The following is a 23870-nucleotide window of genomic DNA, read 5'->3' as shown; positions in this document are numbered from 1 at the left end:
CCCTAAAGCTAATAGATGAAAGGATTCCCGCCCCCATTATTCATTTATTTGCTCAAGTCTTCAACGAGCTGCGCTTTCCTGGCTTCTTTCCTGCTCAGCCACAGCCTCCAATTCTAGCGCCCTCAGCAATGCAAGAGCTTCTCTTCTCTTCTACCTGGGGGAAGAGCGGGAGGGAATGGGTCTGCAATTTCTCTAAAATAAATAAAAGGGCAATAATTGATCTCCTTGTGCATCTAGAAAGACCACTCGTCGTGCTGGGTGGAGAATGGAGGGTAGAGGGACAAAAGGTGCGCAAACGTTTGGAAGGCGAGGGAGGGGCCCTGAGGTAAGGCTCCACCTCCACGCACAGTCTCCGGGGTCCCACCACGCAACCCCGGGGCGGGGTCTCAGAGGAATCCGAGGGTGACTCGTCACGTGACTCACTCCGACCGCAGACCCTCGGAAGCCGCTAAGCGGAAGTAAACGTTCAGAACTGGGATCCGCGGCGCCGCCTGCACATCCGGGAGGGGAGAGGAGAACGGAAGTGGCGTTGGTCTGGCCGGAGCCTTTGGGTGAATTTGTTAGGCGTGGAGAGGGAGTGATGTCTTCCAGACTCGGTGCAGTCCCCGCCGTGAGTTCCTCCGTTTGACCGTTATGCTTCAGGGGTAGCGCTCTTGAGCCGGTAACACGCGGTCCCTCGCTTTTGTCCCAGGCTCAGAGTTGGTTTTATCAGAGCCCATCGTAGGCCCCACCCTTCTAGGTCAGATCTAACTTGTCCCCTCTTTTCTCCCCCGCTTTCCACTGCCTGTTCCTCACCTCCTCGGACTCCGTTCCTCGCCAGATTGCCGTTCGTTTCTATTGCTTTTCCATCTCCAGTGTCTCCCATATCCGTTGTCCTTTCTTTCCGCCTCCCTTTTAGAGCCTCTATCCAGACAGGGCTTTGAGAATGCGGGAGATGAAGGCTCTGCTATTGTCACCTGCCGTGACTCTGTAGGAAGACAGGATAGCACACTTTTCCTAAAAAGTCATGCCGCCTCCCGTGTGAGGTAGTTGCCCCGGGAGAGCTTCATTTATTCTGGGCACACGGGAATTTGTCTTTTTGTGGTGGAGGTTCAGGGGTCCCTAGCATTCACTCGTGTGCTTGCGTTTGCTAGACTTCGGGACCCACATCCTTTAAGCAGCAGAGGAGCACGAGGATCGGGGGAGCTAAGAAGTAAGTGAGGTTTTTCTGAGGTCCATTTATAATTGTGTCGCCAGCTTTGTCCAACAGACCTATCTGTGATGATGAAAATTTTCTGTATCCGCACTGTGCAGTACTGTAGCCACTAGCCATGTCTGGCATTTGAGTGTTTGAAATGTGGTTAGTGGGAGGAACTGAATTTTAAATTGTGTTTAATTTTAATTAACTTAAATTTAAATAGCCACCTGTAGCTAATGTCTACCTGATACGACAGTGCAGGGCTAAACCTAGCTTGCAAAAAACCCCATGAATTATAATGAAAATGGAAAGTATGAATGACAGTGTAGACCTGCATTTATATGTTCATGAATGTACTACTGATGAACCTGGGAAAGACGGATAAAAATGACTAAGAAATCCTTGTATTTTCAAACCACTTGGCTTCAAGACTGGTGTGTTATTTTGTATACTGAATGTGCGAAGCGGCTTTTCCATGTTTGTTAATACGAAAACGATTGTTGTTAACTAGATACTCATTGGAAAGGATTAATTCATTCAGATAACATTTACTAAATATCTACCTTGTGCCAACTGTGTAGCAGGTTAGATATACAGACATGAAAAACAAAGAAATAACAGTCTAAAAGGGGAGATAAGCAAGGAACTCAACACAACACAGTGTAATTTAGTATTTTAAAAAAAGAATTGAATGTAGCCTTTGGGGAAGGGGAGTGATGGTTTGGAATGGAAGGGTTGCAGAGCAAGTCACTGCTAAACAAACTTGCAAGTCAAGGAATAATGCAGTTAGCCAGAAAGGAAAGGTATTTTTTCAGAAGAGGGAATAGGATGTGGACAGGTAAGATCATTTAATGGGCTATCAAATGGGTAATAGTTAAAAAATATAAAGGTTAATGGGCTCTCATCTATTAATCGGAATCAGAATCATTGGGGTTAGAGCGCTGGCATTTTATTTTTCACTGGCTCCCTAGGAGATTGTGAAATCTTTGAACCATTGGTGAGAAGTGAGACTAGAAGAGAGTAGAAGATTAAACCAGAGAGAATATCAGCATGTAAGGATTGGGTAGAATAAAAGGAGGCTCCACAGGATACTGAGATGAACTCAAATACTTTGCTAATGAAATCTAAATATTTGTACCTAGAGAATGAACTAGGGGTTTTTAAAAATTCTTGGTAGATCAGGAAGGAGTTGAAAATAGGCTAAAGGTTTCGTCTTGGTGATCAGAAGCAGAGACTGAAAGGTGCCACAGATAACAAATTATAAAGTCGCTACAGTTATGATAGTTACTGTTTGAACCAAAAGCTTTTTCCCATCATAGTTATGGAAAAGGAAATTTGAGGTTGATCTTGTTTTTAAGAACTATAGATAGTATAAAATACTTAAGAATTGTTTTTGTTGAGTCCTTTAAAAATAAAAGTCAGAGACCAGGAGGGAGGCCATTCTTTAATCATGTGGATGTAAACCCCAAGATGTTAACTATGCCGATCATAGGAACTATTATTGATTGTTTTGCTGTGCTCATGCTTGTTCATAGGAGGGGAGATGGCTATATCTGAGTCCTACACTGACAGTAACGAAATTTCTGTGAGGATAGTTTCCTAAGAGGAGTCACATGCGACTTGACTCTTCTTAATAGCCTGTTCATATTATCAAGTCTTTCTGGTAGAGATTGTTCCCATTGTTTGAGATGGTGGGTTTTGGCCCTAGAGAACTGCCAATTCCCATTAAAATTGTTTTCATACTTTTATTGAGGTATAATTGAAGTACAATAGAATGCACATATGTAAAGTATACAATAGAATCAGCTTTGACATATGTAAGTATGTCAAATACTGTGAAACTGTTGCCACAACCAAGATATTTCCATCTCGCCCAAAAGATTTTTCGTGTCCCTTTGCGATCCGTTCCTCCCTCTACTCCTGTCCCCAGACACCCCTGACCTGTTTTCTGTCACTGTACAGTGGTTTGTATGTTCTACGGTTTTATATAAATGAAATCATGTAGTATGTTGCCTTTTTGCATGTTTTCTTTCACTCAGCATAATGATTTTGAATGAAAATTCGTTTTTATTGCTGACAAGAATTCCATTGTGGATATACCATAATGTGTTTGGCCTTCTACCTTGATGCATATTTGGGTTATTTTCAATTTGGGGGTATTATAATAAAACTGCTATGAACATTCATGTACAAGTCTCTGTGGGGGAAAATGTTTTTGTTTCTTTTGATAAGTACCAATGATGGTATTTATTTACTAAGGTGGTGTTTAGCATTTTAAGATAGTTGGGTCGTATGTCAGGAGTATGTTTATAAGACATTGCTTGTTTTCCAAAATGGTGGTATTATTGTACATTCCAACCAGCAGTGTATGAGAGTAAGTCTTTAATTTTTGCTAATTTAATGGGTGTATAGGGGTGTTTCATTGTGGTTTTCATTCGCATTTTCTTGATGAATAATGATGTAGAACATCTGTTCAGGTGCTCATTGGCCATTCATGTGTCCTTTTTTGTGAAGGGTCTGTTCATCTTTGCCCATTAAATGTGTAAGTATTTAAAAAATATATATCCTGAATACAATTCCTTTGTTTGATATATGTGTTTTGAAAACTTCCTTCCAGTCTGTGGTTTGCATTTCATTTTCTTTCTTTGTTATTTTTTTTCAGCCTGAAAAAAAATTTATTTATGACAGCCATGATTTGGAACAGTAAAAAGTTCGTTCTTTTGGGAATATGATGTGGGAAAAATGTGGTGAGAGGGCGAGACACAGCGATCCATGGGCTTGTTAAAAGATATGCACACACTCTTGGGTGATCTGCTCTAACTTCAGGCCAAAGGTGTCTGTTTGCCTAGCAGCACCCTGACGTCTGAGTGGTTGGAAGGCCCTGGCTCCAGAGAATTTTATTGGGAACCTTTCTTCTTCCTTTTCACTGCTGTTTCATCTCGTGTAGCATGCATTGCTGCCTCAGTTTGCTTCTGTATAGCTTTTTCTTTCCTCTCCTCTTCTTGGGCTTTGGTGGTAGTCCTGGTCACCAAGTGGCCACACACAATCCACTCTATCCTTAGAATTCTCATCCCAGTGAGGGTCACTGAGCTGCTGCTCATCTTGGTGTCTCTTCTTCACCTTGGGTTGGGTATAACTCTCTACCTTTTTATCTTTTGCCTCTTTTTTTTCCCCTCCTTTGCCTTTCCATTTGGGAATCTGGCTCTGCAGCGGTGACCGGTGGCTTGTTCTTTAGCTCTGCCATCCACTTGGCAAAGTACTCCTGGATAGTGAAGGCGCTGGTCGTCATAGTGGAGGTTTTGTTCCCATCTGGCATGGCGGGTCTGGAGTCATCCTCGGGAGACTTCTTACTCTGCCTTTTCCCAAAAATGCAGTCAAGATCTGTTTTGCTCCGAGATGATTGATCCTCCCCTTTTGTGAATTTCATATAATGAACAAGGTTTTGGGAGATTTTGGACTTTTCTTCACGGCTGAAAAGTTTCTTTTCCTTGTTGTCTGAGGAGTCTGTTATTTCCTGCCCACGGCAAGTGTTCAGTTCAGCCAGAAGCTGGTTAAAATCATCCCGAGGAGCAATCCAGTTGTCTTCATTATTGATTGTAGCTCAAAGTCCCGGGTGGTTATTTTTAACTTGAATTTTTATATGACCTGTGGCTCCTTGCTCTTGAGGCCCTAAACCCTTTCCTTTAGACCACCCCATCTTCTCCAGTATCCTCTGGCCAAACTTGGAATCATCATTACTCCATGCAGTGTTTCTTGGATCCACAGCCCACTTCTGCCTCCGCCAACACTCAGCCAACATCGACATGTCGCAGAGCTTGAGATGCTGCGGACCTCTGGACATGAGCAACGGGGGCTATCCACATGCCGACTCACATTTAAATTGGAACTACCGGACTCTCACGACAGGTGGACTGCCTGCATTTCATTTTCTTAATGGTGTCTTTGAAGAGCAAAAGTTTTAAATTTTATCATTTTTTCCTTTTATGTTTCATGCTTTCTTATATTCTATTTAAGAAAACCTTGCCATCCCTAAATACAAAGATTTTCTACTCTGTGTTCCTCTAGAAGTGTTATAGGTTGTACATTTAGGTCTGTGACTTCATTTATTAGAGTTAATTTTTGTGCCTGGTGTATCTTAAGGGTCAGTGTTAATTTCTTTCCATTTGTATATCCAGTTGTTGAAAAGAGTTTCCTTTCCCTAGTCAATTGTTGCGGCACTTTTGTCAAAAATCAATTGAACATATATATGTGTGTGTCTGTTTCTGGACTCTCCTTATTCTGTTCCACTGATGTATATATATCTGTCTTTTAATCTGATACTAAATGGTCTTGATATTGTAGCATTACAGTAAGTCTTGAAGTTAGATAGGGTAACTTTGTTGTTCTTTTGCAAAATTGTTTTGTGTATTCTAAGTTCTTTGCCTTTTTATATAAATTCTAGAATCCGTCAATTTCTATAAAAACCTGCTGGAGTATTGACTGGTATTATTTTGAATCTGTAGATCAAATTGCGGAGAACTGCCATTTTAACAATATTAAGTTTTCTGATTTATGAGCATTCTGTATTTTCTCCTTTTATCTAGGTCTTTGATTTCTCTCACTGTGTTGTAGTTTTCATTGTAAATATTAGAATTGTTCTTAGGTATTTTATGTGTTTTATATGTTACTGTAATGGTAGTATTTTTAAAAATTCATTTTCTATTTGCTTGTTGCTAGTATCTAAGAATATGGTTGATTTTTCTGTGTTAACCTTGTATCCTGCCACTTGCTAAATTCATTTTTAGTTCTAGTTATTGTGTATAGTCCTTGGAATTTTCTTTGTAAGCAAACATAATCTGCAAGTAGGGGCAGTTTTACATTTTCCCTTTTGATCCTTATGCCCTCCTACTCCCTTTCATAAAAACCTTATTGCAATGGCATTTAACAGGGGAACCTTCTGGGCGTGGAGTTTTCTTTTTGAGAAGGTTTGGATAACAGATTGCATTTTTTTAGTAGAGATAGAGCTTCTCAGATTTTCAGTTTCTTGTGTCAATTTTGGTAAGTTGTATTTTTCAAGAAGCTTGTTCTTAATTTGTCAATTTATTGGCATAAAGTTGTTCAAAGTACTCTCATATTATTTTAATGCCTGTACGATCTGTGATAATCCCTCTTTCATTCCTGGTATTGGTTATGTGTGGTGTCTTTTTTGTTTCTTCATCAGTCTAGCTATAAGGTTGTCAATTTTCTCTTTCTCAGAGAACCAGATTTTCTCTATTGTTTGTTTTCTAATTCATGAATTTCTCCTCTTTATTATGTTTTTCATTTTATTTACTTTGCTCTTCTCTTTAGGGTTTCTTAGGATAAAATCTTAAGTCATTGGTTTTAGATCTTCTTTACTAATAGAAGCATTTAGAGCTTCAGGTTTCCTTCTAAGTACTGCTTTAGTTTCATCCCATAAATTTTGATATGTGCATTTTTGTTAACCACTTCAAAATGTGAGTTTTTACAAATTTCCCTTGTGATTTCGTTTTTGACCTATGAATTGTTTAGAAGTTTATTGTTTCTAGATTTTTTTATTTTTTACTTTAGATATCTTACTAGTCTTGATTTCTAATTTAATTCTGATGTGCTCAGAGAATACATGTGTAATTTTCATCTTTTTAAATTTAAAGTTTGTGGGCCAGTATATGATTTATCGTGGTTAATGCGCAGTGTACACTTGACATGAATGTATATCCTGTAATTGTTGGGTGTTGTAGTGTTCTGTAAATGTCAACTGGAGCAAGATGGCTAATAGTGCAGTTCAGATCTTCGATGTCTTCCCTGAATTTTTGTCCATTTCTATCAATTGCTGAGAGGAGGAGGAATTTTCTGCTAAGAATGTAGAATTGTCTTTGTTTCCCTTTAATTCTGTCAGTTTTGCTTTGTGTACTTTGGGCCTCTATTATAGACACATACAATGGGTAATTATGTCTTACTGATGATTTGTTATTTTTATCGTTAAGAAGTGTCTCTTTTTATCTCTGGCAGTACTCTTTGTCTTGAAGTCTGTTTTATCTGATATGAAAATTTGCCACTCCAGCCTTCTTGTGTTTGCTGATGGCATCGTTTAATTTTTTTCATCCATTTACTTCCAATCTATATGTCCTTATGTTTAAAGTGTGTGCCTCTTGGAGGCAGCATATAGTAGGGTATTGCTTTTTTATGTAGTCGGTCGATCTCTGAGTTTTACTTTTCCGAGTCCAGAGTTTTTAAGTTGTAATCTGTAGGAGGGCTAGGCTGTGGTGGGCTTATGTCACCATGCGAGAACCAGGACTTCTCTGTATTAAGTTTGTATTATTGGACCTCGTGCAGATTAGCTGAAAATCATTCTTCCCCGTTCGTCGCATACTGACATCATTAGTCCCTGTTATTGTTTTTTAATCCCCATTTCCATCCCTTCCTCCCACAGACAAACATGTTAAGAAGTTTGATATTTACCCTTAAATATTTATGAATTCTTATAAAATAGCTAGTGCTGTTTACATGTGTATTTTTTTGAATTTACTAAATTAACCTTGTACTATAGATTTTGGTCTGTGTCTTTTTTCATTGAACAATATGCTTTTCAGTTATGTTCACGTCTCTGATGTATAGAAATGGTTTATTGCTTCTAACAACTACCTAATATTCCATAGTAGGCAGTGATCACATTTTACTTACATATTTTGCTAAGAATGGTCACCTGCATTTCTTCCAACTCTCTGCCCCTACAAACCTCTGTGTGCAATTCTTAATCAGCTCTATCGCTAAAGTGTTACTGTGAATCTGTCAACATCTTTACTATAAAACCTTAGTTTAATCCCTCATCATCCCTTATCCATACAATTACAACAAGCTGCTAACTCTTCTTCCTTCCTTCATTCTTCCTCCGTGGGTCATCTTCCATACAGCATCCAGAATGACCTTTCTAAACCCTAAGTCTAACATGGGCTTCAGGCTTTGAGAACTGTTGCTCTGTGACTTCCTGAGCCACCAGGAGACGCTTTGCTGTTACTCACTAATGTTTTTTAACTACATACTGACTGGTCTTAGATTTGGGAATTTGGATCCAACTGTATACCAGACTTATCTGGCCAGCTTAACCTAGACAAGATGGCACCCTTCCTTTAGCTATGGGAGCTAAGTATTGTTGCCTAAGTAAGACGGGGTGGCCCTGACATCAGAATTTAGGGAGGAAGCTGAGGAAGAAGGACGATGGATCAGACTAGGGCCTACAAATTGTTTTTTCCTTCTTTATTCTGAGGCATATTATTTAGCTACTGTCTCGTTAGAGAAATGGAAGGGCCTGGACATACCTGGTGACAGATCCAGGGGCTCTTCCGGCCACAGGACACCCTATTTGATTCCTTTCTTTTCTTTGATGAATCTAGTAAGGAATGCCTACTTGGGCTGCAGAGTGATCATTTATGTGGACTGGTTCCTCTTCCTGATTACATTGAACTATAATAATAGTTGTATGTGTTGTTTTAGAGCAACCATTGTAATTTATGATTACAATCTAAATTGTTTTATTATCAGGCTTCTTAGTATTTTGCACAAGTAACCAAGTTGGTTATCTTCTTATGATATAAAATAATGAATAGGAATCTTACTCCAGACCCTCCTTTGTGGTGTATATCTTTGTGTCTTATTAGTAGCAGGACCCAGTGCTCCATAAAGGATAATAGTTTCCAGTATACTGTTCCTCACGATGACTCCTTCAGTGGCTCATCGTCTGCCTCTTCGTGTGAAGCAGTGAGTGATTTCCCATCATCCTTCCGAAAATCTACCTACTGGATGAAGATGAGAAGGATCAAGCCAGCTGCTACTCCCCATGTTGAAGGTATTAGTACCTTATTCCAAAGACAGAGCACTCTCTAAACTTGTATTTTGCGGTAGCTACTGTAAGTGGTCCTTAAAGTGTTAAGTACCACATATGTGCTTCTCATTAGTGATTAGAATTTTTTAAAAGTGTTAGGCTCTCACTGTTAGCTTTACGAACTGTTCCTCTCTGTTACAGAGTGAAATTCTGCTACTCTTACTCCTCTAGGTTATACCCGTATCAGTCTTTCCTCTTCATGATTTGAACTTCTCTCCCATTGTTCTAGTTTGATTATCTGTTGAGGGTTGAGGGGCTGTTGTAAGAGTTATTCTGGGTAGAATTTTCTTGTTGGTCATAGTCTCAAGGGTCCTTACTAGTAGTCCTTTATCTTGGACACGTTCTGTTTCAGCATTAGCCTCAAATCAAGATCACACAAAGCACCCTGCCCGAAGGCCCTTATTATTCCCAGGGAACAACTGATCACTTGGGATGGAGAACAGAAGAAAAGGCAAAGGGGAAGCTGAGTCAATTAATGAAAAGTTATACCAACTTCCCTAAAACTGTCACAAATGCTTCTATGAGGCCCCTGCTTGCTGATGATGATCTTTCCCTTTGATGGTCTTGTGAATAATGTTTCAAAGGCAGGCCCACCTGTTCCCTGATAAACCATATGGAGGTTTTTTTTCTGTTTTTGGATGGCATTTCAGGGTCAGGTGGAGTATCAACCAAAGGAAGAAGGAAACCCAGGCAGGAAGAAGATGAAGACTATCGAGAATTTCCTCAGAAGAAGCATAAGCTTTATGGTAAGGGAGAAACTTCGCTCATTCTTTTTACTTGGGTGCCTGGGCTTTGTTTGAGGGAGACAGACCTTAGGTTTTGGCCCTCGAAGCACTTTTGAACCCTTTGACTGTTTTGGCAAGGCATGGCCTCCATCCCGCCTTATTTTAAGGGAGGATGTCATGATTTCAGGGAGTCAGTTGGTTGAGGGAGTGGGGCATAGGGTATTGAGAAGAGGAGGGAAGAGATTTAGGTACTTGACAGGGGTTAGCAAAGGTGATATGTTGGGCTTCAAGTTTCTGTCTTGCGTCAGGGAGGAAGCAACGGCCCAAAACTCAGCCTAATCCCAAACCCCAGGCTCGTCGTATTCGGAAGGAACCACCAACCTATGCAGCAGGTATGCTTTCTGTTGGAAGCTTTGTGGGATCTAGTTCTTGCTTTCTGATTTTTGTTGTTGTTGTTGGTACAGGAACGATGTACCAAAGCATTTCTCTAAGGAAGCAGGTATTCAGGGCATGGGTTTGGAGGTCAGACAGACCCTTGTTCAAGTTTTGGCGCTTCCATCAATTTTCTGATCTGCCTCAATTTATTTAATTTATGCAAGCTTCAGTTTCCCTGTCTCTGAATAGGGATAATAAAGGAAGTCAGAATTGTGAGAATTTAAATGGGATAAAAACATTTAATGAAGTCTCAGGCACATAGGGAAGCACTCAGCATATTGGCGGTTACATATCTCACTATCGCATTACTATATGCTGCTGTGAAAAATGTTACCCATTGTCAGTTATACTTAAATATAGCTGGAAAAAAATGTTGTCCAGTTTTTTTAAGTCCTTGGGCTGTCGCTGTTTCTCAGATGGTTTTATAATGGGGAATTGATTAGGACTTTCAGAAACTTCTCAGTTTGAAAAAAATTATTTCTAGAAGTTTTGTGATACCATATTGTGATACTTTTCCAAAGTTCTGGGATTGTGCTTTTTGTTTCTGGAGAATACTACAGATTATACCGTGTTCCCTTCTCTTCTTTGTAGGCAGTTTAGAGGAGCAGTGGTACTTAGAAATCGTCGATAAAGGCAGTGTCTCTTGTCCTACCTGCCAGGCAGTGGGGAGGAAGACTATAGAGGGCTTAAAGAAACACATGGAAAACTGCAAACAGGTTAGCTATTTTGTGGCATTTCACAACTATTATATCATGATCTTTTACTCCAACTTGAGACATCTGGCTCTGTATTGGATATGCTGATGACTGTGGAGAAGAGGCAACATTGTGTCGTATGGCAAACATAGGCTTTGGAGTCTGACAGACTTGGATTTGAGTCTTCACTCAGCTACTTACTAGTTTTGTCCTTTGGCTTTTTATGTGTGAACCTCAGTGTCCTCATTTATAAAATAGAGTTAAATAAGGACTACTTTGTGTAGTCCATGAGAGGATAAGAAAGAAAAAATACATGCTAAGTTCCTTCCCCATTACTTGGCAAATATTGGCACTCAGTACATGGGAGTGCTTAATTTTTAAAAAAAAATGAGTTGCCTTTACTTCTTTGCCCTGGAGGATATGACACTGAGCTTGTGGGATTTTGAGATTCATTGACTGTTGAGTTTGGGAAACAAAGGAGATACAGACCGGAACACTGGAGTAGAACTTTGTGACCTTCTATTTCTCTGAACAGTCTGGCCCTGAGCAGTATTTTTTCTCTGTAGGAAATGTTTACTTGCCATCACTGTGGGAAACAACTTCGTTCACTGGCAGGGATGAAGTATCATGTCATGGCAAATCATAATAGTTTGGTAAGAGTGTCTTCTGTCCTCTATGAGCCTATGTGGTGTTTGATGTCTTAAATGACTGTAGATTGTAGATAACTCAGTGGAGATGACTCAGGCTCTGGGACTTCATAGTGGGGTAAGAAGACCCTTTTCATAGAAGAGTTACATCCAGTGAGACCTTTGTAGTGGATACATAGGTATTTGTGTGTTTAGGTTGGCCCCAAAGGTTCATATCCGGGGAGGTAGAGGCTTAGAAATATCAGGTCCATTACAGCCACTTCCTTGTCCGTCTAGGAGAAGATGCAGACAGCCAGGAGTCTGATAAGTTAGACTTCATGATCAGCAGCTTAGGTGGTAGTCCAGCCCTTGATTCTTCTACGATACAACTTTTTTTCTGGATCTGCCTTTTCCATGAATCATCTGCTTGTTTGCTTCTCTTGCTTTCTAGCCCATTTTGAAGGCTGGAGATGAAATCGATGAGCCAAGTGAGAGGGAACGGCTCCGAACAGTTCTGAAGAGACTGGGAAAGCTCAGGTGCATGCGCGAGGTAAGAGCCCAAGGACAGAAGCTCCTTCTGCCAGAAGTCTTGGGTCCATGTCTTTCTGTCATTCTCTTCCATTCTCCTCCTTCTCCCTTGTAGACCTGGTTCTGTATCATCTTCCAGCATGAGAGTAACTTCTGTTTTTCTGGATCTTCTGAATCATTAAGAGCTCTTTATTTTCTCTCTCAACTCCAAAGATGTATTTGTTTCTCCTTTTCCCTGTTGGAAGGGGTTTCTTTACCATCCTTTCTTTGGAGTGATGAAGAGGATCCTCACCGTGAGGAACTTTGATATTGCTGGGTATCTCATACTGGGGTGGAATTGCATCGGAGACTAAGGAGGGAGCTCTGACACAGAGGAGGAGGCGCACAGTTCTAGTTTATTGAATGTTGATGAAACACTGCATATGATGCTTGGTGGTAGATAGGACAGCCTTTGGGCCAGGGACAAGGAAGGGTTGCGCCAATGGGAAATGTTGGAGAGGGTCTAATAATATCCATAGGTCAATTTGTGTGGAGTTGTGGTTCAGTGCCTTGTGGCTGTTTAGAAATTGAGAGGTCATGTCAAAAGATGTAAGGTTATGGTTTGGGTCTCTCTCTCCTGTGTTCAGAGTTGCTCTAGTACCTTCACAAGCATCATGGGATATCTGTACCATGTCAGAAAATGTGGCAAAGGGGCTGCAGAGCTGGAGAAGTTGACCCTGAAATGTCACCACTGTGGAAAGCCATATAGATCGAAGGCTGGACTTGCGTATCACCTGAGGTCAGAACATGGCCCTGTGAGTACTGATTACTTTCCAGACCCTGTTTGGGGATATATTCTGTGATAACTGCTTATGCCTACATCTTTCCATACGTCCTTGGTTCCTCATTTGTATTCTCATTTAATCTTTGAATACTTTTGTTCTCTCTTCCTTGTTCTTCCTTTGTTCTCTTATTTCTGTCTTTTGAACATTCTTAGTTTAGAGAAATCAAAGTTCATTGTATAGTCTGGACAGAAGCAAACTCATGTTTTTAAAGCTAGTGCATCTCCCCTTAGCTTCAACTTTTGTAGGAATCTGTCAGGCTGGTTTTTGTATTCCAATTTTTTTGTCTTGAGTTTTCTTTTCATGATTATATTTCTATACTATCCCACCTCATGTTGTTTTTTTGAGTTAAATTTCAAAATATAATTTACATATGGTAATTAATATTCACCCTTTTTGGCGTACAGTTATAAGAGTTTTTACAATTATATACAGTCATGTAACCACCACCACAATCAAGATGTAGAACAATTTAATCATCTTCCCAAAATTCTCTTGTGTCCCTTTGTAGTCAGCTCTTCTCACCACCCCAACCCCTGGCAACCACTGATCTATTTTCTGTCCTTATAGTTTTCTTTTTCAGAATGTCGTATAAATGGAGTCACACAGTATGGAGCCTTTTGAGTCTGGCTTCTTCCACTTAGCACAGTGCATTTGAGATTCACTCATGTGTTGGCATGTATCATTAGTTTTATTCCTTTCCATTTCTGTCTAGGATTCCATGGTATGAGTGTTTCACAATTTGTTTATTCATTTACCAGTTGAAGAACATTTGACTTGTTTCCATTTTTTGGCAGTTATGAATAAAGTTGCTACAAGCATTTACTTAAAGGTTTTTGTTGAGAATAAGTTTTCTCTTGGGTAAATACTTAGGAATGGAATTGCTAGGTCATATGATAAACATATATTTAACTTTATAAGAAACTGCCAGACTGTTTTCCAAAGTGGTCGTGCCATTTTGCATTCTCACCAGCAAAGGGTGAGAATTCCAGTTACTTTGCATCTTTGTCAGCACTTACTATTGTCAGTTCCATTTTAAAAATCCACTCTAATAGGTATGTAATGGTATTTTACTGTGATTTAAATTTGCATTTCCCTAATGACTAATAATATTGATCATCCTTTTGTGTGCTTATTGGCAATGTCAATCTTGAGTGAAATGTCTTCTTTAGGGAAATGTCTATGGAACGCCTTTGTTCATTTTGTTATTGGAGTTTTTGTTGTTTTACTATTAAGTTTTGATTATATTCTGAATTTTTTACATTTTTTTTGGACACAAGTTCTTTATCAGATATGTTTTGCAAATATTTTCTCCCAGTCTGTAGCTTGTCATTTTATTTTTCAGTGTTCTTCAAAGAGCAGACCTTTTTTTTTTTTTAATTAAAATTTATTGGGGTGACAATGGTTAGTAAAATTACATAGGTTTCAAGTGTATAATTCTGTAATACATTATCTATGATCACATTGTGTGTTCACCACCCAGAATCAGTTCTCTTTCCATCACCATATATTTGATCTCGTTTATCCTCATCTGTCACCCCTCTCCCTCCTTACTCTCTGGTAACCACAACTATTGTCTGTGTCTGAGTTTTTGTTTGTTTGTCTTGTTCCTTTGTTGCTTTCAGTTTTATATCCCACATATCAGTGAAATCATTTGGTTCTTGACTTTTTATGTGTGACTTATTTCGCTTAACAAAATAATCTCAAGATCCATCCATGTTGTCGCAAATTGCACTATTTCATCTTTACTATGGTAGAGTACTATTCCATCGTGTATATATACCACATCTTGTTTATCCAGTCATCTATCTAAGGACACTTTGGTGGTTTTCATGTCTTGACCACCATAAATAAAGCGGTAGTGACTATCGGAGCACATACATCTTCACGGATAAATGTTTTCAGATTTTTTTGGTAGATACCCAAGAGAGGGATTGTTGGGTCATGTGGTAATTCTATTCTTAATTCTTTTTTTTTTTTTTTAGCAGGCCAAGGATTTATTTTTTAAAAAAGAAAATATATTCCCAACATGCAGGAGTGGACAGGCCCAGGAGGAGAGAGCCTGCACCCAAACATTAAATTTTATTCTTAATTTTTTGAGATACCTCCACACTGCCTTCCATAGCGGCTGCACCAGTCTGCATTCCCACAAAGAGCAGATTTCTTAATTTTGATAAAGTTCAATTTATCTTTTTTTTTTCTTTTATAGATCATGCCTTTGTTGTATCTAAGATATTTTTGTCCAACCCAATGTATAATTTTCTATTCCTGCTGTCAAAAGACACCAAAAAACGAATGGCTTAAGCAGCACAACTGTATTATCTCATAGCTCACTAGGCCGGAAGTCCGAGTACAGCAGAGCTCAGCTGGCTCCTCTGCGTGCAGCCTCAGCAGGCGGGAATCAAAGTGTCAGTAGGGCCGTTCCCTTCTGGAGGCTCAAGGGGAGAATCTGTTCCTACGCTCGTTAAGATTGTTCAAGAATTCAGTTCCATGCAATTGTAGTACCGCATTCCCTTGCTTGCTGTCGGCCAGGAGAGGGTCTCAGCTTCTAAAGGCCGTCTGCACTCCCTGGCTCAGTGTTCCCTTCCTTCCTCTTCATGTCAGCAGCCCTGGCGAGTCTCTCTCGTGCTTTGAATCTCGCCCGCGTCTTTTGTGACATGTCTCTCACTTAAAGTGATTATGGCCTTTAATTAAATCTACAAAATACCTTCATATCAGCACCTAGACTAGTGTTTGAGTACCTGATGGCTGTAGCCTAGCCAAGTGGAGACATGAAAGAATCATCACACTCCTAATATACTGTATGTCAACTGTAATTCAAAAATAAAAAAAGAACCACACCCAAGATCCCACAATTTTCAAAAGTTTGGGTTTCTTCTAGGAGTTGTATTATTTGCATTTAGGGCTATTATCCATTTTGAGTTAATTTTTGTATGTATTATGAGTTCCTGTATGTATTATGAGGTTAAGGTTCATTTCTTTGCATATCGATGTGTTGACTTTGATCCATTTTCACTTATTACAACAGAATAGATTTTACCCTGCTAAGAAGCTTTTTTACCAGTAAAATGTACATTAAGATGGTGGAGCTTCATGCGAGTGTGTGGCAAGCTAATAAATAGCTCTTTTGATTTCTGGCAGGAAGGAGAGCCTTCCGTCACTGGCTCTGATGGAAGCCACTTCTCAGACGTGTGTTTTGCTATGTTTCGTTCTTGCAGATCTCCTTCTTTCCAGAGTCAGGACAGCCAGAGTGCTTAAAGGAGATGAGCCTGGAGTCAAAGAGTGGGGGCCGAGTTCAGAGGCGTTCTGCCAAGATAGCTGTATACCACTTGCAGGAGCTGGCCTCCGCTGAACTGGCCAAGGAATGGCCTAAGAGGAAGGTTCTTCAGGATCTGGTACCTGATGATCGGAAGGTAAGGTAGAAACTTGTGTTAATTTGGATGGTTTATGTCTTGATACTGTGCTTAATACATGCAGAAAAGTAAATGCACTAGAGTGAGTACATGATAAACGATATTTTGTTTTTTTATCCTTAAAGATGGAGTACATCTGATCCAGCTTCAGTGTCTCGATTCATGTAGGTCCTAGAGAAAAAGTTGGTCTCCGAAGTTCCTTAAGGAGCCTCTTAATTTTGGACTACTTCCAGAGGGAACCTGAATTCCCAGATTGGTTTTTTGCTTAGTCCTTGCCTTGTATGTATCCCCTTTGTTAGTTCATATATAGTAGTTTGTATTTAGTTTAGGTAAATGCTAAACCCTTGATTTGGGTGTGTGGTCCAGTTTCATCCATGGCAAAAATTACAATTTTCCCCTTTGTAATTAGTGAATATTTTATGGGAAGATTGAGACTGTGTTTTATCATATTTCTACCCATTTACTTGAGCATCCATCAATGATTAATGTCTGTAACAATGATTACTGTGGTGTTTGTTTAATGATTTTTTGTTTCAATCATTTCTTATGCAATTATTAATTGGAATTCTATTGTGAGAGAGATCTGTCCTTCAGTTAACTTATTTTATATTAGTATGGGCTAATGGATATTTACTCTGTGACCTATGATCCAATGGTATTATTATCTTGCTTCTCAAATTTTCCCAGATTTGGCCATCAAGAGCTCTTTAAAGTGGACTCCTGTATCTTTTCGATATTCCCCCTATCATTTTTTTGAGCTTTTCTTTACTCTCTGAGACACCATGAGATACTGTAGGTTCATGTTGCATTTTTCATGCCCTAGCCTTGAAATAAACCATTTCTTTATGGAATTCTGGTTCCTTTTATTGGAGAATACATTTAGAAACCAAGATTTGAGCGCTAGGTGTATTCATTCTTACTGAGGTATCATGTTCCTGGGCCCTCTTGGTAGATAGAGGTAGGATATATATGTATGTATGTGTGTATGTATGTATGTATGTATGTATGTGTATTCATGGACACATACACACACTCTGTATTTATTTCTGTCTATCTCTCTATATGTTTAAAGCCATGATACCTTTAATTCCAATCCAACACTACAAGTTTCATTCTCGCCTTCCTCTCCTTATTTGTAACTCCTTTCTCCTACAGTGAGAAACCTGGCTCCTTGTTGTCTACAATATCTTTACTTTGCTCAATCCTAGTATAACATAAAGTAGTTTCAGAACTGTTAACCCATACCCCTATAAGAAACAAATTTAGATTTACTAACTAGAGAACAATATTTGTGTGTAGTTCTTTTCATCTTTAGCCTTGCAAGTATAAATATAGTCAAAGTACTATTTTCCATTTACTTAGGTTGCTTTTTGTCCCCCACCCCCATCATTGTGTTCCTCGTGTGTAATAATTAGGTTCACATGTCACTCTCATTAATGTTGGGTTCCCCCTACATCCTATGTAATTTAAACTATTCGTTTATTTTGGGGGTAGGTGAAACATTACCATAGTCTTACAAGCCAGACCTATACAAAAAGGTCTTCACAAAGAAGTGTTCCTGTCCCTCTTCCCAACTTTCCTGTTCCAGATCCCCTTTTATTTCCATCCTATTCCTACCCACTGACCCCAAAGATAACCAGACTCAGTAGTTTCTGATTTATCCTTTCTTTATTTTTATGGGATGGATGATCAGGTACATGAATATTTTCTTGTATCCCCTTCTTTTCTGTATTTTGCTTTATTTTACGTAAAAATATGTCCTGGAAATCACCCTAAATGTGCTCATAGAACTTATTCTTATTTCTTTTTTATAGCTGCATAAATATGAGTTTATTATTTGAATATGATAGTTTATATAAATATTTCTTTGTCAGCATGAAAGGATTTTAGATGGACCCGCATATGCTAGCTGCAATGGAGAGGAAATGGTTATCAATTAAAGCCGGCTCTGTGCTCTGATTTCCTTTATATAATAGCTTTACCAGAGTTTCTTTAAGCTGCCTTCTTTACTTCCCACGTTACCTGCAAACTTTGGTTCTGGTTTTCTGTCTCAGAGAATCAGCTTTTTTCAGATACTTCTATTTTCCCAGCAGGAAGATTGTTTGTTCACCGGAAAGACAACTGTTACCCATGGTGGGCTTTGTAAGAACTGTCTATGGCAGTTTTTTCTGGAAGCTACAGTTATAGTTGTAAGAAGAGACTAACACGTGAAAGGAAGTGCTAAGAATAATCCTACTTTTGCAATATGTGCAAAGATTTTGCATTCTGTTCCCTGAGTTTGCTCACATCCTTGTTTTATGTTGAACCTTAATTTTTTTTTGTTAGAATTTTAAACATATCAAAAATTAATGTATCATTGAAGAAAAATGAGAAATGCAGACAAACAGGGAAGAAAACATTAAAACCACTCAAACTTCTACTAGAGAATACTACTGTTAACATTTTGATTTTATAGCCTTTTAGCCTTTTATTCTACATATATTTCTATTGAATATATTATATGTGTGTGTATATATATGTATTGTGCATTATACAGAGGGTGCCAAAACAATGTATACACATGACTTGTATTCATCTTTTGTTATTAGTATATATTGAGTATTATAATTTTAATAGTTTTTTCCCTTTCTTAAAATGTGTATACATTTATTTGGCACCCTCTCTATATATGCATACTACATATTATATTTTTAGTGCATATTTGTATCCCCCTCTTGTAGATGAAGTTTCCTGCCCTCTGTTGAAAATCAAACTATTCTAAGACTAAACAATAGACAATTATACCTACCAGTTTCAGGAACTTGAAAGGGTCTTACATATTACACTTGTTTTGTATATGAAAATATACTTGTGGAACTCCAGAGTTATATAACCTGAAGAGTTGGGTGTGAATTTTTGGGGTGTTTTGGTTGGAAGCTGGATTCCTCTGCTGGGGCAGAGGGGGAAAGTTATAATAAGGTCTTATTTGTAGTGAATTTTTTTCTTGTCTTGTTTCTTGTAGTTAAAATATACTCGCCCTGGGCTGCCTACATTCAGCCAGGAAGTACTACATAAATGGAAGTCAGATATCAAGAAGTATCATCGCATTCAGTGTCCTAACCAGGTGGTTTTTTCTCATTCATTTATTCAGTAAATGTTTATCAAGCATCTGCTGTTGTTCCAGTTATTTATTCCTTTGTGACAAAGCACTTGAACCTTAGTGGTTTAAAACGTAAAGTATTTTATTTGTTCACATTTCTGTAAATCAATAATTTTGTCAGGGCCTAGGGTAGTTTTCCTCTGCACATGGCATCAGCTAGGATCACCCAGAGATGCATTCAGCTGGAAGCTCAAATGGGACCTGAGTGTCCAAGATAGCTTCTATGCAGCTGATTCAGCTGGGAGCTTGGCTCTCCGCATGGCTTTTCTCTCTAGCAGGGTGGTTGGATTATCAGCAGGGTACACGGAGACAGACTTTTCAGAGATTATTCTAAGAACATGAAAGTGGAAGCTGAAGAGCTCTTAAGGCCTAGCTTCAGAATTTGTTCAGCATCTTTCCATGGCATACTCTTGGTCAAAGGAATCAAAGGACTAATCTAGATTCAAGAAGGTAAATAGACTCCATTTCTTGATGGGAAGAGTGGCGGAGAATTTCCAGCCATCTTGAGTCTACCCTAGCTGTATATGCAGTATTGTGGTGAGGAATAGAGATACAAGAAATAGGAGACACATTTGTACCAAAGAAAGCAGATTTAAAAAAAAGGAAAAAAAAAATCTAACCATGTAATTTTCTGTGTTTCTTTATCAGAGAAAAGTACCAGGGAAGGGAATGTTTTCAGTTTTTGTAAATAACTTGTTCATCTCTTTTTCTATTACCTTTTGTTGGTTTTTCTTCTTGCTTTTGTGGCATGCATGTGAATTATTTTTCTGTTTGATTTGTGGTCCAATTATTGGGCTTCCTCTGCCATATGTAAAGTTGGTCAGTGTAAATGACCCGATTGCTAAGAGAAGGATGCTGTTTCATGTAGTCTTCACGTTATTTCTTCTTTTTTTCAGGGTTGTGAGGCTGTCTACAGTAGTGTATCTGGCCTTAAAGCTCACCTGGGCTCTTGTACATTGGTTTGTAACTTTCTGAAGTACTTTTCTTAACAGGACCTCTAAAATAGTCTGATACAGAATTTAGTTTAGGTGAACAGCTGTCCTGTTTTCTTTTATCTTCAGAGGCTGGTTTAGTTTTTATGACCCAAAGAATCTTGGTCTGTTATTGGGTGGGATGCCAGGGTATGTCCAAGATGCAGAAAAGGCCAAAACATAGCCATAAATCATAATCAATTAAAGAATTCGGAGAATATCAGTTCTGAATCCCTACCAGGGATTTAACTTCTTCCACCTGAGCCCTACAACCCACCAGCCATGGGGATTGCTGCCTCTTTCCAGTTCCTTTCAGAATTATGTCCTCACACAAAATGAACACTGTAGAAACCCGGAGCTTCAGGAGGGGACGGAATTCTCAGGCAACCAGGGAGTTGGAGGCATCCAAAGCACATCTATCCAGGAATGCTTAGGAGTCTGTCATCTTGATCTTAGTTTCTGAGTCAGTCCTTAAACTAGGTGTTAAGGATAGTACTCTTAATTCTGGATTTCCAAGGCACTCTTTGCAGCACTGGATTAGAGTGGGAAGAATTACACGTTGGTGTCTTTTGTGAACTTCAGTAGTTTAATTATTTGGGGGGAGGAACCAAGAGAACCTGGAAGTGAAGTGAAAAAAGGGAAGATAGAAAAATGTGTTTCATAAGTGGGAGAACTTGTCGTATTGAAGGGGGTGGAGGGTGGATGGGATAGAATTGCGTTAGGATAGATTTGTAGTGGTGATAGTCTGCCCAAGCTGGTTTTCCTAAATACATTATTGTTTTGGATTTTCTTACTTTTTTACCTTTGCTAAGGTAGAATCCCTGCCTTTCATCTCGAACAATCCCCACATATGGTCCAGGGATGTATTCCTGAATTTAACCAATAATTCCCTTTTCTTTCTCTCTTGAAAATAGGGAAACTTTGTGGCTGGAAAATACAAGTGTCTTCTGTGTCAAAAAGAATTTGTGTCAGAGAGTGGTGTCAAGTATCACATCAACTCTGTCCATGCTGAGGTGAGGTCCGTGCTTTCCCACAGTGTTTTTGTAATCCCGTGGACCCGATACATAGACCCCAGGAGAGCTGAATTCTGTGTCCGTATTTATGATCCGGGATTGTCAAGGAAAGTAACTCTTAAAGTGGTTAAAATACTTTCGTGATCATGGTATCTCCCCTGCCAGGTAAGTATTAAAGTGGTTAAAATACTTTCTAGAATTAGATGCATAATCGTGTTTTTCTGTGAAAGCATTTGAAATCATTGTGTGAGAATCCCTGAGCTCTGCTAATTCTCTTAAAGCCAATTAAATCAGGCATTGGGGAACTAGGCTGAATTTACATCTTTGTCATTCTTCTTTCTCACAATCTCTATACTTTTGTTTTCTAGTGTCCTAACATCTTTAAGCAATGTGTTTTTAATGCTGTTTAAAATACTGCATAGAAACAACTATAAAGGACATTATTGAGAATACTGACTATATTAAATAATAGTAATGTATCCATGTTAATATTCCCAAATGTGATAATTGTATTGAAGTGATGCAGGAGAAAGCCCTTGTTCTTAGGCAGGTACATGCTGAAGTATTTAGAGATGAAGTAGCTCGATGGCTGCAACTAGCTTGCAAGTGGTTTAGCAAGGAAAAGAGAGAAGGGAGGGAGGGAAGGAGGGAAGAGAGAGATGAACAATGGCAAATCTAGGTATTTATTAAACTATTACAACTTTTCTGAAGGTTTGTAAATTTTCAAAATTAACAAATAAATAAAGTTCAGAAGGTAAAGCGTTTTCTCTTGGGGAGAGTTTTTTCAGTAGTACAGGTAAACAGAGAAATTGTTTACTATGTAATTAAATACCCTTACTGCAAAAGCTCCAGGTATAGAGTCTGTATTCTCTTGGAATGTCTCACTGCAGAAACTGTTGTTGCCTGATGAGGAAAAATAGCGAGTGCCTTCAGCTGTTCTCTGTCGTCAAATTTAATAGTTCTTAACCACATGGGCTTTGGTTAGTGTCATCAAACGTGGTTCCTGTTGCTTTACTGTTTTAAACTTTGGGAATCCCTCTCTGTATCTGAGATTTTCTTTTTGGAAGGCAGTTATATCTTTTTTATAATAATAGCATACCTTTTTATGCTTCAAGAAGTATTTGAAAAATAAATATCTCCTGACAAAATATGGCCTTCAAATAGTTAACTTATTTCTCTAGTTTCTTCCTAAAAAGTTGGAACCAACAAATTTCACTGGGGCTTGCTCCCCAAACATTTGTTCAATGATTTATGCCTGTATTTATGAATTATTTGTGGTGATAAAACATCGCTATCCTGTTCCTCTCTGCCTCATATTTTTTTATATTAATAAATTTTCAAATGCATGAAAATCGATAGAATAGTATAATGAACAGCTTTAACAGTCATCAGTAAACGGCCAATCTTGTCTCATTTATAACTCATTTTTCTTAGCCCTTCCAGGCTTACTTTAAAGCAAATTCCACATACCATGTCAGCTGTAAATGCTTATTTCAATACATGTGTCTAAACATATAAAGATTTTTAAAAACATAAAACCATAACTATCATTACACCTAAAAAATATTAACAATGATTCTTTAACATCATATTTCCAGGCATTATTTAAATTTCCCTGATTTTCTCATAATTTTTTTTCAGTTGTTTATTCAAATCAGGATCTACAAAAAAAAGGTTTATGTACTGCATTTGTCTATTTTAATCTAGAGTCGTGCTATCCAATAGAAATGTAATGTGAGCCATGTAGTTAAAAATTTTCCAGTCATCACATTTTAAAAAGTATAAACAGATGAAATTAACTTGAATAATATATTTTATTTAACCAAGTATCTAAAATATTATCTTCTTAACATGTCAATAAAAATTATGGAGATACTTTACATTTTTTTCATACTAAGTCTTTGAAATTAGTGTGTATTTTACATTGAAAACATCTCAATTTGGATTAGCCATGTTTCAAAACCTTATTAGCCACATGTGGCTAGTGACTATCTCATTGGACAGTGCAGGTCTAGACGGTTTCCCTTTTTGTTTTTCTCTCCATTTTTTTGTGGAAGAAACTGGGTCATTTGTCATGTACGTTTACCCACATTCTGGATTTTGCCGATTGCATTCCCGTGGTGGTGGTGTTCTGTCCTGGGTATTTCGTATAAATTGGTAGTTAGACCTGGAAGACTGATCAGATCACTTGATGTAGTGACATTCTTTTTTTGTTTTTTTTTGTACAAATACTTCATAATTGGATTGTATGTCTCTCAACCGTTAATTTTTAAACTGAGGCCCAGAGAGGTTAAGTAATTTTCCCATGGTCACGGAGCTAGAAACGAAGCTGGGGTTTGTGCCCAGGTGGTCTGGCTGTAAAATTTATACTCTTAACCACTATACTCTCATGAAATAAAAATCTATGGCCCAGTGCTTTACATCTCATGAGAGTTTTACAGAGGAGGT

The 23870-nt window shown here is 38.5% G+C and overlaps 2 protein-coding genes across 11 annotated transcripts in view; one reads left to right on the top strand and one right to left on the bottom strand.

The window, feature by feature from the left end:
- The first annotated feature begins 389 nt into the window (after positions 1 to 389).
- The window catches only part of ZNF512 (zinc finger protein 512), a 25760-nt gene continuing 2279 nt past the window's right edge, over positions 390 to 23870 (top strand). The window contains exons 1-14 of one of the 10 annotated variants that reach the window (XM_081069603.1): positions 459 to 610; positions 1134 to 1192; positions 4943 to 5083; positions 8833 to 9020; positions 9707 to 9802; positions 10090 to 10173; positions 10808 to 10932; positions 11478 to 11564; positions 11989 to 12087; positions 12692 to 12859; positions 16105 to 16299; positions 19301 to 19402; positions 20335 to 20397; positions 21324 to 21422. In XM_081069603.1, coding sequence (XP_080925729.1) covers positions 581 to 610; positions 1134 to 1192; positions 4943 to 5083; positions 8833 to 9020; positions 9707 to 9802; positions 10090 to 10173; positions 10808 to 10932; positions 11478 to 11564; positions 11989 to 12087; positions 12692 to 12859; positions 16105 to 16299; positions 19301 to 19402; positions 20335 to 20397; positions 21324 to 21422 — 1536 coding nt within the window. In that variant the 5' untranslated portion in view covers positions 459 to 580. Of the gene's footprint in view, positions 611 to 1133; positions 1193 to 3697; positions 3720 to 4942; positions 5084 to 8832; positions 9021 to 9706; positions 9803 to 10089; positions 10174 to 10807; positions 10933 to 11477; positions 11565 to 11988; positions 12088 to 12691; positions 12860 to 16104; positions 16300 to 19300; positions 19403 to 20334; positions 20398 to 21323; positions 21423 to 23870 lie in introns of those variants that run through there. The other 9 variants (XM_081069604.1, XM_081069602.1, XM_081069605.1 and 6 more) reach the window with 9 other exon arrangements.
- CCDC121 (coiled-coil domain containing 121) overlaps positions 20165 to 23870 on the bottom strand; it is a 10616-nt gene continuing 6910 nt past the window's right edge. Inside the window, exon 3 of the mRNA XM_081069613.1 lies at positions 20165 to 21026. Coding sequence (XP_080925739.1) covers positions 20996 to 21026 — 31 coding nt within the window. The 3' untranslated portion in view covers positions 20165 to 20995. The remainder of the gene's footprint in view (positions 21027 to 23870) is intronic.

Source organism: Rhinolophus hipposideros, assembly GCF_964194185.1.
Source record: "Rhinolophus hipposideros genome assembly, chromosome: 12".
In the NCBI taxonomy this organism is placed as follows: domain Eukaryota; kingdom Metazoa; phylum Chordata; class Mammalia; order Chiroptera; family Rhinolophidae; genus Rhinolophus; species Rhinolophus hipposideros.
Note: the sequence above shows the minus strand (reverse complement) of the source record. Positions and strands in the feature narration are given on the sequence as shown.